Below are 13,296 nucleotides of genomic sequence, written 5' to 3'. Positions count from 1 at the left end.
AATCTATTTGCCAGTACTCTACCTTTTTTAGATTTATTATAGCCACTTACTACTGGTTCACTAGCTATGTTTGGGGCTGTCAAGTTATTTCTGGGAAGCCTCAAAAACCACCCATGTCTCTCCATGTGTTTCACAACCCTTCAAGTTGTTCTGGATTTACTTCACTATCTTATAGTTTCATTAAGCTTAAGATTTGTTTAAACCTCCAATCTATAATCTCACTTAAACATATAGTTTTTAAGTCATCACACTTCAAAAAAGTAGTTGCAGTATGACACTAAAATCACACACACAATATTTGGTATCTTTATGGTTTAAAAGCACTGAGGGACTAGTTCATCTTCCCATTTGATGGAAATGTCCCTGAAGGATGAAAGCTTAAGCTCCTCTTAATTATTTTGGGCTTATATTAAATGACCTAACCTATATTTGAAGCCTGACCTGTTTGTAAGAAGAGGAGTTTCAGTGTTAGGAAATTTTACTACAGTGAAAAATGGACCTAAACATAATCAAGTGTTTGTAAACAAACATTTGATAAAGCATTTTTTTAGCTGAAAGTTGAACTAGTTTTTTTTTTTTTTTTTTTTTTTTTTTTTTTGCGTTATGTGGGCCTCTCACTGTTGTGGCCTCTCCCGTTGCGGAGCACAGGCTCCGGACGCACAGGCCCAGCGGCCATGGCTCACGGGCCCAGCCGCTCCACGGCATGTGGGATCTTCCCAGACCGGGGCACGAACCCGTGTCCCCTGCATCGGCAGGCGGACTCTCAACCACTGCGCCACCAGGGAAGCCCTGAACTAGTTTTTTGGAGCCATTGTTTATTGGTATAATAACTAGTTTTTTTTAAAATTATTTACTTTTTTGCTGTGTTGGGTCTTCGTTTCTGTGTGAGGGCTTTCTCTAGTTGTGGCAAGCGGGGGCCACTCTTCATCGCGGTGCGCGGGCCTCTCACTATCGCGGCCTTTCTTGTTGTGGAGCACAGGTTCCAGACGCGCAGGCTCAGTAGTTGTGGCTCACGGGCCCAGCTGCTCCATGGCATGTGGGATCCTCCCAGACCAGGGCTCGAACCCATGTCCCCTGCATCAGCAGGCAGGTTCTCAACCACTGCGCCACCAGGGAAGCCCCGATAACTAGTTTTTTAAAGCTTAATTTTTTAGATGACAAGAAACTAGGCCTTTGCAAAATCTATAAGAAATCACACTTTCTAACTTAGGTGAATTAGCACTTGTATTTCAATGAAATTAACACTTTGTTCCCACTGCAGTAAAGCTCCTCGTTCATTTTTTTGCTTCTGAATCACAGATACTACTGTAGATCCTATTAACACATATATGCTAAAATTTCTTATCATTTACTACATGTCATTTATTGTACACTGTTTTTTTTTTACTAGGGTTTCATGAAAAATACAGTGGACCAGAGAAGAAGGGTTCTGTTGGGTTTTGCTTGCACATACATGACATACAAAAACAACAGCAAAAAAAAAAGAAAGAAAGAAAGAAAGAAAAGAAAAGAAAAGAAAAGAAAAGAAAAAGGAAAATATAACAGGAAAATTTCAAATTACTTTTTTTTTTTTTTTTCCTGCGGTACGCAGGCCTCTCACTGTTGTGGCCTCTCTTGTTGCGGAGCACAGGCTCCGGATGCTCAGGCTCAGCGGCCATGGCTCACGGGCCCAGCCGCTCCGCGGCATGTGGGATCTTTCCAGACCGGGGCAGGAACCCGTGTCCCCTGCATCGGCAGGCAGACTCTTAACCACTGCACCACCAGGGAAGCCCTCAAATTACTTTTTTATCCCACATCTTTGAGTTAACTTTTCAGGAAGATGTGGCAAGTTTATCTATACTTTAAAACAGTGATTTTCAAACTTTAGCAGGCATCAAAATCACCTGAAGGGTTTGTTACAGCACAGATTACTGGTCCCCACTCCCAGAATTACTGATTTTAGGGGTCTGAGCTGATATGGGGCCCAAGAACTTCCATTTCTAACAAGCTCCAAAGTCATGCTGATGCTGGTATAGGGACCACACTTTGGGAACCACTGGGTTAGATGATCCCTCAGCACCATGATATTATTACATAGCACATTTTTAGAAGCACAGAACAGATTTTTCCCTCTTTCTTTCTATCTCCTTTATTGTTACCTTTCTAGACTCTCATCTGGGGACTTCCCCGGCCATCCAGTGGTTAAGACTCCGCGCTTCTACTGCAGGGGGCATGGGTTCGATCCCTGGTCCATTGGGGAACTAAGATCCCACATGCCACGTGGCGTGGCCAAAAAGAAAAAAAAACTCTGATCTGGATTGGTTGGGAGGTTGGGAGGATAGAAGTGAGGTGATGGTCAGTTTGGAAGAGAGTAAATAAGGGGAAAAGTGCCACATTTCATTAACTAAGTCATTTCCTAATGTAAAGAAAAGGCAAGAGGTTGATAAATAATTCAGCTCTTGCCATTAAAGAGCAGTTTAATTATTGTTACTGGACAAGTGTCACGTCTGTCAATTGAGTGTTTAAATAGTGTGGGTGTTCACAATTTAGAAATTGTTTTCCTTTTTCTTAAATTATCTTGAATATACTCTAGTGTATATTTGGTGTTAGAAATAAGTGGGTTGGGTTTTTTTGTTTGTTTGTTTTCCAATCTGGTCTTTTTTTAATGTACAGATTGATAATTACGTTTATAACCCTGAGTTTCCCTCTCATGAAATTTGACTTCTGTCCTCTCAAAGAGTCTGTTAGAAAAATGCTACATAAAAACAAGATGCTTTTCTGGTAGTCTATTTAAGGGTAGTTGTGCGCATGTGTTTGCTTTTCTTAAAGATTTACAGAGAATACTACAATTGTCTTCATTGTATTATTTCCTTGGTTCCTTGGGGAACTAACTTTTCTATCAGAATATTATTTCCTTGGTTCCTTGGGGAACTAACTTTTCTGTCAGAAAAGTATTTCTCCTTAATTCAAATTTGAATTAATAAATTGTTTTTTGTATTAAATAACATGCCTGATTTTTTGTTGTTGTTGCTAAACTTGTTTACCTATTGGTAGATGAAAATGATTACCATTCAACATACTGAATAATAGCCAATTTTTTTTGTGTGTGTGTTCTTAGTACACTCAGAAGAAGCCTTGTTTTTACTGGCAACCTGTTATTACCGCTCAGGAAAGGCATATAAAGCATACAGACTCTTGAAAGGACACAGTTGTACTACACCGCAATGTAAATATCTGCTTGCAAAATGTTGTGTTGATCTCAGCAAGTAAGTTTCTAAATCTTTTCTATCTAATTTTGTTCTACTTACACTGTAGAATTCTGGATAAAATTCTTTTGATGGGTTAAACTCTGACTCGCTTTCTCCCCTCTTTTGATAGTAGAGGTTTGTCTATTTCAGTAACTTTTGAAATGTTTACGCTGCTGCTTATGGCATTATTATTTTGTTATGGAGAGATTTCATTGTTATGGTATAAATAATAGAATTTAACTCTGGAGAAACCTAAGTTATAACTAATTCCAATCATTTTCTAAAATGATCCTAAGTGTTATTTCTTCTCCTTTGCTTTCATTGCTAGACCAGTTGGAATAAGCCTGAAAACCTAACTTACCAGTTCATCTGAGATTAATGCTCCTTCGTGTCTAGATAGTTGTGTAATTATTTGCCTTTCAAGATCATTCTGTTTGGGAACCATTACTCCTTTGAAGCAAGGAGGCAGATTCAGGAGGACGTTTAATATGCACAGTACAGTTCAACCAAGTCAGCTGTCCATATTCTGAATCTGGAGGCAGCTAGAGATTTAGCTAGTTGTATTCTGTCAAACTGTTTTCTGTGCTGTGAGAAATGGAATAATGGTAAAGGTGACTAAACAGATAATTGTAAAAGCCTTTGTATTTAGTCTGTTGATTTACAGTGAGAGAATACAAATAAGCCTCATAAAGTCTCCATAGTCTGCTAAATATTTTATTTGTCCAGTGTCTAATTGATGACTTTTAAATTAAAGCTAGCTAAAATATATATAAAATTTCTGAGACATTTGTTATTGAATTATTTCTACTCCAAAATTTCTAATGTTAAATTCTTAAAAATCTACTTATTTAATTTACTAGTTTCTTAAGCCAGTTCTTACATTAGACATTCTTATCCCATTTATAAATATTTATAGTTTTTAAAAAGTCCCACTGATAGTAACAGAACTTTAGATATCAAGTTTTATGTTTAGGATATACTGTGTAAGCTTACTTGAGAGTTTTCCACATGATGATTTGGAAAAAACTTTAAAACACAAACCATTACAATCTCTGATATGCTAAAAATATATAGTGAAATCAGGCAAATTTCTTTTCCCTTTGGGGAACATTTGTAATTTTCTATATCAAGAAAACATAATTGATAAATAGAGATGAAGTGCTATTCAGGTTTTATTTGTAAACCTAAAAATAACTGAGGCCATTAAGTATGCAGTTTTTAATTAATATGTTAGTCTTGTTTAACCTGCTTGCAAATTCCTACTTCAAGGAATTATAGAACTAAGAAGGACCTCCACATCTGTTAATGAAGAACCATTCATATTTTCCCCCCAGTATAATGGTCTTCCGTTTCTTTTGACGTGAGTAAAGTGTATGTTGCTCAGACTAGATTTGTACATACAGAGAATAAAGGTAACTGTTTCTATTTTTAAAAATAAGACTGAAGTTTGAAGTTTTAGTAACTGTTTCTATTTTTAAAAGTAAGACTGAAATTTTAAGATTTACTTTGTCTCCATAGTAAGAGGTACATTAGTAATGAAGAATGTCTTTACACACACTGCTTTTTATATTGACTTTTTTTTTTAATCTGTAAATTTGTGTTTTAAAGGCTTGCAGAAGGGGAACAGATCTTATCTGGTGGAGTGTTTAATAAGCAGAAAAGCCATGATGATATTGTTACTGAGTTTGGTGATTCAGCTTGCTTTACTCTTTCATTGTTGGGACATGTATATTGGTAAGTAAGAATGATTCAAATTACCAGAAATTTGTTTCCAGTACTAGAATGCTTTGTGGTTTTAAAAAAAACTATGTTGATCTGTGTTTATCAAATAGCATTTGGTTGAGTAGTACACAATCTTGTAGTTCCATGATCTTGTTAAACCTGTAAAACAGTAGAGATTTTGATCCTGTCTATGACTGTCCACCTTGCTTTAATGATAAATAGCTACAGCAGCACTACCTAACAATTGAGTGTGCATTTGGGGTTTTTTTTTACCTTGGGTGAGGAGAATATCTTCATGTGACCTACTGAGGAAAAAGAAGCAAAGAGTGAAGTTTTTTCTATAATATTAAATATCACCACTGCTCCTTAGAAAGAGGCATGAAGTCATGTTTCAGTAATAAAGAATAGCAGTTCCCATCTGGTATGTCATAATGAATTTGACAAATTTCCTATGATGGTAGCTGAAATGATAGTGATTTTACAAATAATCTTAAAATTTATTTACATTTATTTTAAATTAAGTCTCTTTAAAGCAAGTGAGAATGAATTCAGAGTTATCACTATGATAATATTGTTCTCACTGATTTTTATTCTGAAATACTCTGAGTTGGGGAGTAATTAGGTAACAGGAATTGTTCAACTGCCCATGGAGGGCATTTCATGTGTAAATGTCATCTGTTGCATGTGGGAGAAATGATTGAGGATTGCTTATCTAAAGAATTAGGTTAGTATCTGTTTTAAGATAAATTGAGGCTAGTTTGAATAGCAGTTTTTTTAAAAAAAACCTTGAAAATAACTTTTTGAACAGAATAAATTATTTGGCTGAAATTTGGGGCTCATTTTCAGATGGCACCACTCTTTTGAGAATAGGAGTAAGTAAAGATACAATACCAATATCTTCATTTATCTTAATAGAAGGATTTGGAGTAATGGATTTAGTTCATGCAACTATGATTCTTGTCATTTGTTCAAAACACTTTGAGATCCATCCCCTATTATGGCTAGACACCATACTTGGCACTAGGAATGTAAAGATAAATTACTCACCGTCCTCCTCTCCATCCCCCAAAGGTTTATAATAAAGTATAGGAGGAAAGAAGCAGTAAACAAAAGTTTATAAATTTTTATCATCACTATTTAAGTGCTATGATAAAATTTGAGCAGTATTCTGTTCAAATGAGGGAATAATCAGTTCTACCCAGTTAAGAAGAGAGGTAAGATGGTAACTAGGAAAGACTTGATAGAAGAGTCATTTTTGTTTCTTTTAACTTCTCAATAATAAGAAAATTAGAAATTAGAAAATGGACAAAATACTTGAATGGACACTTCACCAGAGAGGGTATGTGAATGGTAGATAAGCACATGAAAAGATGTACCAAATCATTAGCCATTAAGGAAAAGCAAATAAAAACTACCATTAGAAGCTATTACATGCCTATTAAAATGGCTAAAATTAAAAGTATTGACAATATCAAGTGCTAATGGGGATGCAGAGCAATGGGATTTCTCATACATTGCTGGTGAGAATGTAAAATGGTACTTGTACATGAATGTTCATAGCAGATTTATTTGTAAAAGCCCAAAAAAAGAATCAACTCAAATTCAGTGAGTGAATGAATAAAAAAAACTGCATCCATACAATGAACTACTACTCAGCAATAAAGAGGAACAAACTATTGATAAACATAATAACTTGGATTTCAAGGGCATTATGACAAGTGAAAAAAGCCAATTTCAAAATTTTACATACACTATGATATCATTTATATAACATTATTTAATAAAACGAAGTAAGGGAAGATGTTAAATCACAAAAGTGCTATATATATTACTAATTATTTTAAAATAAGATCACTTGTTTAAAAGTTTTTGAAGGTGCAGTTTTATCAAGTCCTAACCATGAAGAAGGAAGGTTTTTCTCCTTCCTCAGAGAAATAAGGATGAGTTATTTTTATTCATCATAAAGTTTAAAAGGTTAAGTATCCAATGGGGCACAATGCTGCTTCAAAAACTGGCGCTTCATTTCAGTCATCATACACCTGTCTTGTGACCAGAGTTGCACCCCATAATCTAGAAACCCATATGTTATTGTTTTGAAGCTACAGCTTGTTAGGTTATCTTTTATCTCCAGTATTTTGATGTAGACAATCATTGGTCTTTTTGTCTACAATAGCACATTGCATCTTTAGGACTCAGCTGATACTAAGTTTGGTTCTTAGAGTAACCTATTTCTTCCCAGTGCCATTTAAATAGTTTTTTTAAACCCCAATTCTTTGGGAAACTTCTTTCAGAGTTTTAGTTTTTAAAAAAATCCACCTAAAGTTGGGGCACTGCAGGCAGCTTAATTTTATTAAATCTTTCCCCCTTTTTATCTCTCTATTGAACAGAGATCTGTCTCCCAGCTTTGATTATTGTAAGTCCACATCTGGCTTCTTCCCCAGTTAAGTTTTATGTTATTGGGTTGGCCAAAAGGTTTGTTCAGGTTTTTCTGTAACATCCCAAACGAACTTTTTGGCCAACCCTATATTTTATACATACCAGTATCCATATGTGTGCATGTGTGTGTATATCTAATCTCTTCTTAGCAGACATTTTGTTTTACATTTATTTTATGGTCTATTAATCAGATCATGGCTTATTATAAAAATCAGCCTTGCCAACTTATCAAAGGTTTAAGAAAATTTACCTTTTGCTAATGTAAAAAGAAAATATAATTTACATAATACTGGAGAAGAGGATTTTCATCACAAATGATCACCTCTTACATTTTCATAATATTTTTTCTTGAATAGATTATTTTATCTTTGCTTCATCAGTTTGTCCACCACTTTTCTGGCCATTTAAGTAATTCATACAGTCTCCTCAATGCAACTTGAACAATTATTAGTAAAAGTATTTTATGATATATTGTACAAGCAAAGCAAGGGGGCGAGGCTATTGAAAACAGGAAAGAGGTAATATAAAAATGAGAAATCTAATTTCCTGTCCTCAGAAAGTTTATAATCAATTGCAAGAGAGCACACATGGAAGCTAAATAAATTGGGGACTCCCCTGGTGGTCCATTGGTTAAGACTTTGCCTTCCAGTGCAGGGAGTGCAGGTTCAGTCCCTAGTCGGGGAGCTGAGATCCCACATGCCTCCTGGCCAAAAAACCAAAACAAAAACAGAAGCAGTATTGTAACAAATTCAATAAAGACTTTAAAAATGGTCCACATCAAAAAAAAATCTTAGGGCTTCCCTGGTGGCGCAGTGGTTGAGAGTCCGCCTGCCGATGCAGGGGACACGGGTTCATGCCCCGGTCTGGGAAGATTCCACATGCCATGGAGCAGCTAGGCCCGTGAGCCATGGCCGCTGGGCCTGTGCATCCAGAGCCTGTGCTCCACAACGGGAGAGGCCACAGCAGTGAGAGGCCTGCATACGACAAAAAAAAAAAAAAAAAAAAAAAAATCTTAAAAAAAAAAGGTAAAGAGATAGACAAACCATAATTAGTTATATAAGCAATGAGGGGGCTACATAACATGAGTTAGTTTAGGTCAAACATTGAGATTTCACTGTACTTTTCTTTTCATGGCCTTATGTTAAAAGTTCCTGAGCATTGATTTGACACTTTCCACTCCTAATTATTACTTTCAAAAAATACTCTTTTTATGTCTTTGCTTTGTTTCCTATTTTTAAGTTACCCCTCTATCCATGGTAGATGATTATATCATTCTTGTTACAACTATTTTTCCTTTAAGAAATTTCATCTAAGCAATCCTAGATATAGACTGATAAAACTTATATTTTCTGAAAGCCTGCCTCCTGCTCCTGCTTCCTTCTTTGTCTATGTGTTTATTGGGTCAAATTAGGCAAATGTGGGAAGCTAGATAGTCTTCAACTAGTGGTATTTTCTTGTCTTTATTACATCATTTATTCTAGTTTCTATTCACTTACAAAATTTGAAAGTAAGGCACACCAATATATTAGTTACCCAAGGGGGTCTTCTTTTCAGTTCTCTGAGATACACTGACAGCACATAAACAGATTATGTTTTTTTTTTTTATTTATTTAATTAAATTTATTTATTTATTTATTTATTTTTGGTTGTGTTGGGTCTTCGTTTCTGTGCGAGGGCTTTCTCTAGTTGCGGTGAGCGGGGGCCACTCTTCATCGTGGTGCACGGGCCTCTCACTGTTGCGGCTTCTCTTGTTGCAGAGCACAAGTTCCAGACGCGCAGGCTCGGCAGTTGTGGCTCATGGGCCTAGCTGCTCCGCGGCACGCGGGATCTTCCCAGACCAGGGCCCGAACCCGTGTCCCCTGCTTTGGCAGGCAGATTCTCAACCACTGCGCCACCAGGGAAGCCCAACAGATTATGTTTTAACTGATAGTTTCATTTGAGGGTTGTTTTGAAAATCTTGGTTAGGTGCCATCTGGTCCTTTATGAAACCTTAGGGTTTTGGAAAAATTGCTGTATCTTAATTTTTTTCCATTAGATAATGAAGAATTTCAACCTTAGACCAGGTGAATAGTATTTTTTAACCTGAAAGCTCCAACAAGTCTCACTAACCCTCAATCCCATCTTCCCCCATTTAAAAGCTAAGGAGGGACTTCCCTGGTGGTGCAGTGGTTAAGAATCTGCCTGCCAATGCAGGGGACACAGGTTCGAGCCCTGGTCCAGGCAGATCCCACATGCCGTGGAGCAACTAAGCCCGTGCGCCACAACTACTGAGCCTGCGCCCCAGAGCCCGTGAGCCACAGCTTCTGAGCCCACGTGCCACAACTATTGAAGCTCAAGTGCCTAGAGCCCGTGCTCCACAACAAGAGAAGCCACCACAAGGAGAAGCCTGTGCACCACAACAAAGAGTAGCCCCGCTCGCTGCAACTAGAGAAAGCCCGTGCACAGCAATGAAGACAGCGCAGCCAAAAATAAAATAAAATAAATAAATTAATTAATTAAAAATAAAATAAAAGCTAGGGAGGCAACAACACTGTTCTAATAATTTCCAGATTGTTTCAAGTACATAGGGTCCCAAGAATGTTGTTTATATTCTAAATGTAAGCCTTTATATACCCAATTTAGAAAGAAACATGAATTTTCCTTTAAGTTAAGAGCTACCACCTCTACTTTGTTAAAAAATCTGATCATTTAAATGTGCTATATTTGAAGCATTTAAGTCACTTTCAAAATTACCACTGGGATTTATATTTAAAATCAACAATAAGACTGAAATATTTGGGTGTTTTCCATATGTCCTCAGTAATTCTAATATCCAACAGGAAATTAAAAGCAATATAATATTTAAGAAGGCTATGATAGCTTGTTTATTTTGTTAACATTCCTTTCAATTCATGTTCTGTGTGGTTTCACCTGACTTTTGACTTGAACTGCCCTAAATAATAGAGATTGGAGGATGGTAAGAAGGAGAAATTGATAATTTAAGAAAGAAACTAGAAGAGTACTCTCAGAACTTATATAAGGTTTACCTAATTTTCTGTATCAAAAGTTTCTTTGTAATAGATGTTTTAGGTTTTATAGCTTGTCTAATCTATTTGTTTGTCTTTACAGCAAGACAGATCGGCTTGCCAAAGGATCAGAATGTTACCAAAAGAGCCTTAGTTTAAATCCTTTCCTCTGGTCCCCCTTTGAATCATTATGTGAAATAGGTAAGCTTGTAGAGGTGGCTACAGGAGGGTTCTTCCATTTCTTCTTCCTCTTTTTTTCCCCCTGCTTAATTTTTGGAGAGTGATACAAATTATCCACAAGAAAAGTATTTTTCAAAGCTAAGGGCTTTTAAAATTGAGAACAAGAAATAACGTAGAATCATATGTTTCAGGAATAATGTGCCCTTTCTTGTGTCCTCTAGAATGAGTTGTATTGTGAGTATAACACTAGCCAAAATAGCATTCTGGGAAAGAAAAGAAATTAAAAGAATGCCCAGAAAAGAAACTGTTCTATAAATAAGACCTGGATAATATGGGGGGAGAGTGTCTCAGTATATATGTTCCAGGATGCATGAAGGATCATTTTAAAACATTGTTGTGTCTTTACATGGAAGTGCTCAAAACTTTCCTATGATTTCTACACGGTTTCACCTCTCCACCCTCACTCCTTACCTTGAGCAAAATGAGATCTAGTTGCTTTCTGCTTTAAAACAAACACAGAAATCTGCATTCTCCTGTGATTTATTATATTTAAAGTCAGTGTCATTGTGGTTTAGTTTATTTCCTGAATTTACAGCTTTATCTTAGGGGTAAACTTTTACAATAAATTGATGGATGGGCTTTTGGGAGATAAATCTGATTCACTGAAACAGACAGAAGAACTTTAAAACTCTGGATAAGGCCTTATTTCCACTGATTTATGCATGCTTGAAAAAAAAATTTAACCTTCATTTCCTCAGAGGCAAACTTTTTTTTTTCCCCTTCACAGGTGAAAAGCCAGATCCTGACCAAACATTTAAATTAACATCTTTACAGAACTTTAGCAGCTGTCTGCCCAACTCTTGCACAACACTAGTATCTAATCATAGTTTATCTCACAGACAGCCTGAGACAGTTCTTACAGAAACACCCCAGGACACAATTGTAAGTGTATTATACACTAGTGTTCAAAATATTGTGAAAATGAAAAACAATGATCTGAACTAAATAATGTATCATAAATGACATGGTAGAAATTTTCTGTTTCAGGAATTAAACAGATTGAATTTAGAATCTTCCAATTCAAAGTACTCATTGAATACAGATTCTTCAGTGTCTTATATTGATTCAGCTGTAATTTCACCAGATACTGTCCCTCTTGGAACAGGAACTTCCATATTATCTAAACAAGTTCAAAATAAACCAAAAACTGGTCGAGGTTTATTAGGAGGACCAGCTGCTCTTAGCCCACTAACCCCAAGGTAAGACAAATAAAAGATACTTTAAAATGTGCTGTAATATTAAACAATCATATAGTAATTCCTATATTAGTAATATAAATTAATATTAACAGCAACTTCTAAATCATTATGGAAATAGAGGTATTTAATAAGTCAATAATGAACCTATTCCATTTTCAGAAAATGAAGTAATAGAAATACAGTACCTGTGATAAAAATTCCATCTTAAATATTAGAGAGAATTTTAAAACAGGCCTTATTCAGCTGGTGTATGCATTAAAAATATTGTGTTTATGGCTGTGCATCAATGAACCTCTTAAAATGTTGGATTGCTTATGATAATAATCAGAGTGACAGCAGTGGTTATTGTTAAAGTGCTGTATTCCAAAATGGGAAAGAAGAATTGACACCTATTGATATGAAATATTTTGTCAAATTATCAGAAATATATGTATATATAAATATAAGAACCCAGCCCAGAGGATGCATATCCAAAAGAATCAAAATAAAAAATTATATGTTAGGGGCTTCCCTGGTGGCGCAGTGGTTGAGAGTCCGCCTGCCGATGCAGGGGACACGGGTTCGTGCCCTGGTCCGGGAAGATCCCACATGCCGCGGAGCGGCTGGGCCCATGAGCCATGGCCGCTGAACCTGCGCGTCCAGAGCCTGTGCTCCACAATGGGAGAGGCCACAACAGTGAGAGGCCTGCGTACCGCAAAAAAAAAAAAAAAAATTATATGTTAAAACAGACTATGAGTTGGGTCCCAGGGCCAGGGAGCTACTAAAATAGTATGACCATGAGATTACAAAACTCATTGAATCCACAGATGTGTTCATTGGTTTCTGGAGACATTTTCTCTGTAATAGGGTCTAAATCCCATAAATTCCAAGAATTTGATAATTTGGATCTTAGCTTTTACAAAGCCACTCTTCTTTATTTCTAATAAATCTCCTGAGTCAGTAGTTGCTGCTCAATTTAGTTTCTTGTTTGATTTTTTTTAAATTTTAATTATGGTGGGTGGAATAGTCTACATTCACAGCTTATTTTTAATCTGCCCCTCAGATCCTCAATGCCCCCAAGACTGATTTGCCATTCTCTTCCTTTTAGACCTTCTAATTTAAGTATACTGCTGCTTTATATATGCCTTGATGACTTTTTGACACCTTGATTTCAACCTCTTCTCAGTTTTGGGATTTTGCCATTAGAAACCCCAAGTCCTGGAGATGGATCCTATTTACAAAACTACACTAATACATCTTCTGTAATTGACGTGCCATCCACCGGAGCCCCTTCAAAAAAGGTATTTTCCATGTAAAATACAGTTTTGGTATTGATGAAGGAAATTCATTTAAAATTCCAATCTGTTAAAGGCAATTTCAGAATCTAACTTTCTTTAATTGCTGTTGCCTTAGAAGAGTTTATCTAAATGTAAAAGAAGGTCGTCATTATCATAGCCTCCGGTCATAGTAGGAGACACAAAGCTGGTT

At 36.2% G+C, this 13,296-nt stretch overlaps 1 protein-coding gene across 2 annotated transcripts in view; it reads left to right on the top strand.

The window, feature by feature from the left end:
* CDC27 (cell division cycle 27) overlaps positions 1-13,296 on the top strand; it is a gene marked incomplete at both ends in the record, with an annotated part of 58,782 nt that overhangs the window by 18,646 nt on the left and 26,840 nt on the right. Inside the window, 6 exons of one of the 2 annotated variants that reach the window (XM_079725224.1) lie at positions 3,098-3,245; positions 4,836-4,961; positions 10,494-10,591; positions 11,358-11,512; positions 11,618-11,829; positions 12,995-13,109. In XM_079725224.1, the coding sequence (XP_079581350.1) occupies positions 3,098-3,245; positions 4,836-4,961; positions 10,494-10,591; positions 11,358-11,512; positions 11,618-11,829; positions 12,995-13,109 (854 nt within the window). Of the gene's footprint in view, positions 1-3,097; positions 3,246-4,835; positions 4,962-10,493; positions 10,592-11,357; positions 11,513-11,617; positions 11,830-12,994; positions 13,110-13,296 lie in introns of those variants that run through there. The other variant, XM_079725225.1, reaches the window with a different exon arrangement.

This window comes from Hyperoodon ampullatus (genome assembly GCF_949752795.1).
Source record: "Hyperoodon ampullatus genome assembly, chromosome: 19".
Lineage (NCBI taxonomy): Eukaryota > Metazoa > Chordata > Mammalia > Artiodactyla > Ziphiidae > Hyperoodon > Hyperoodon ampullatus.
This window is presented reverse-complemented; position numbering and strand designations above follow the sequence as displayed.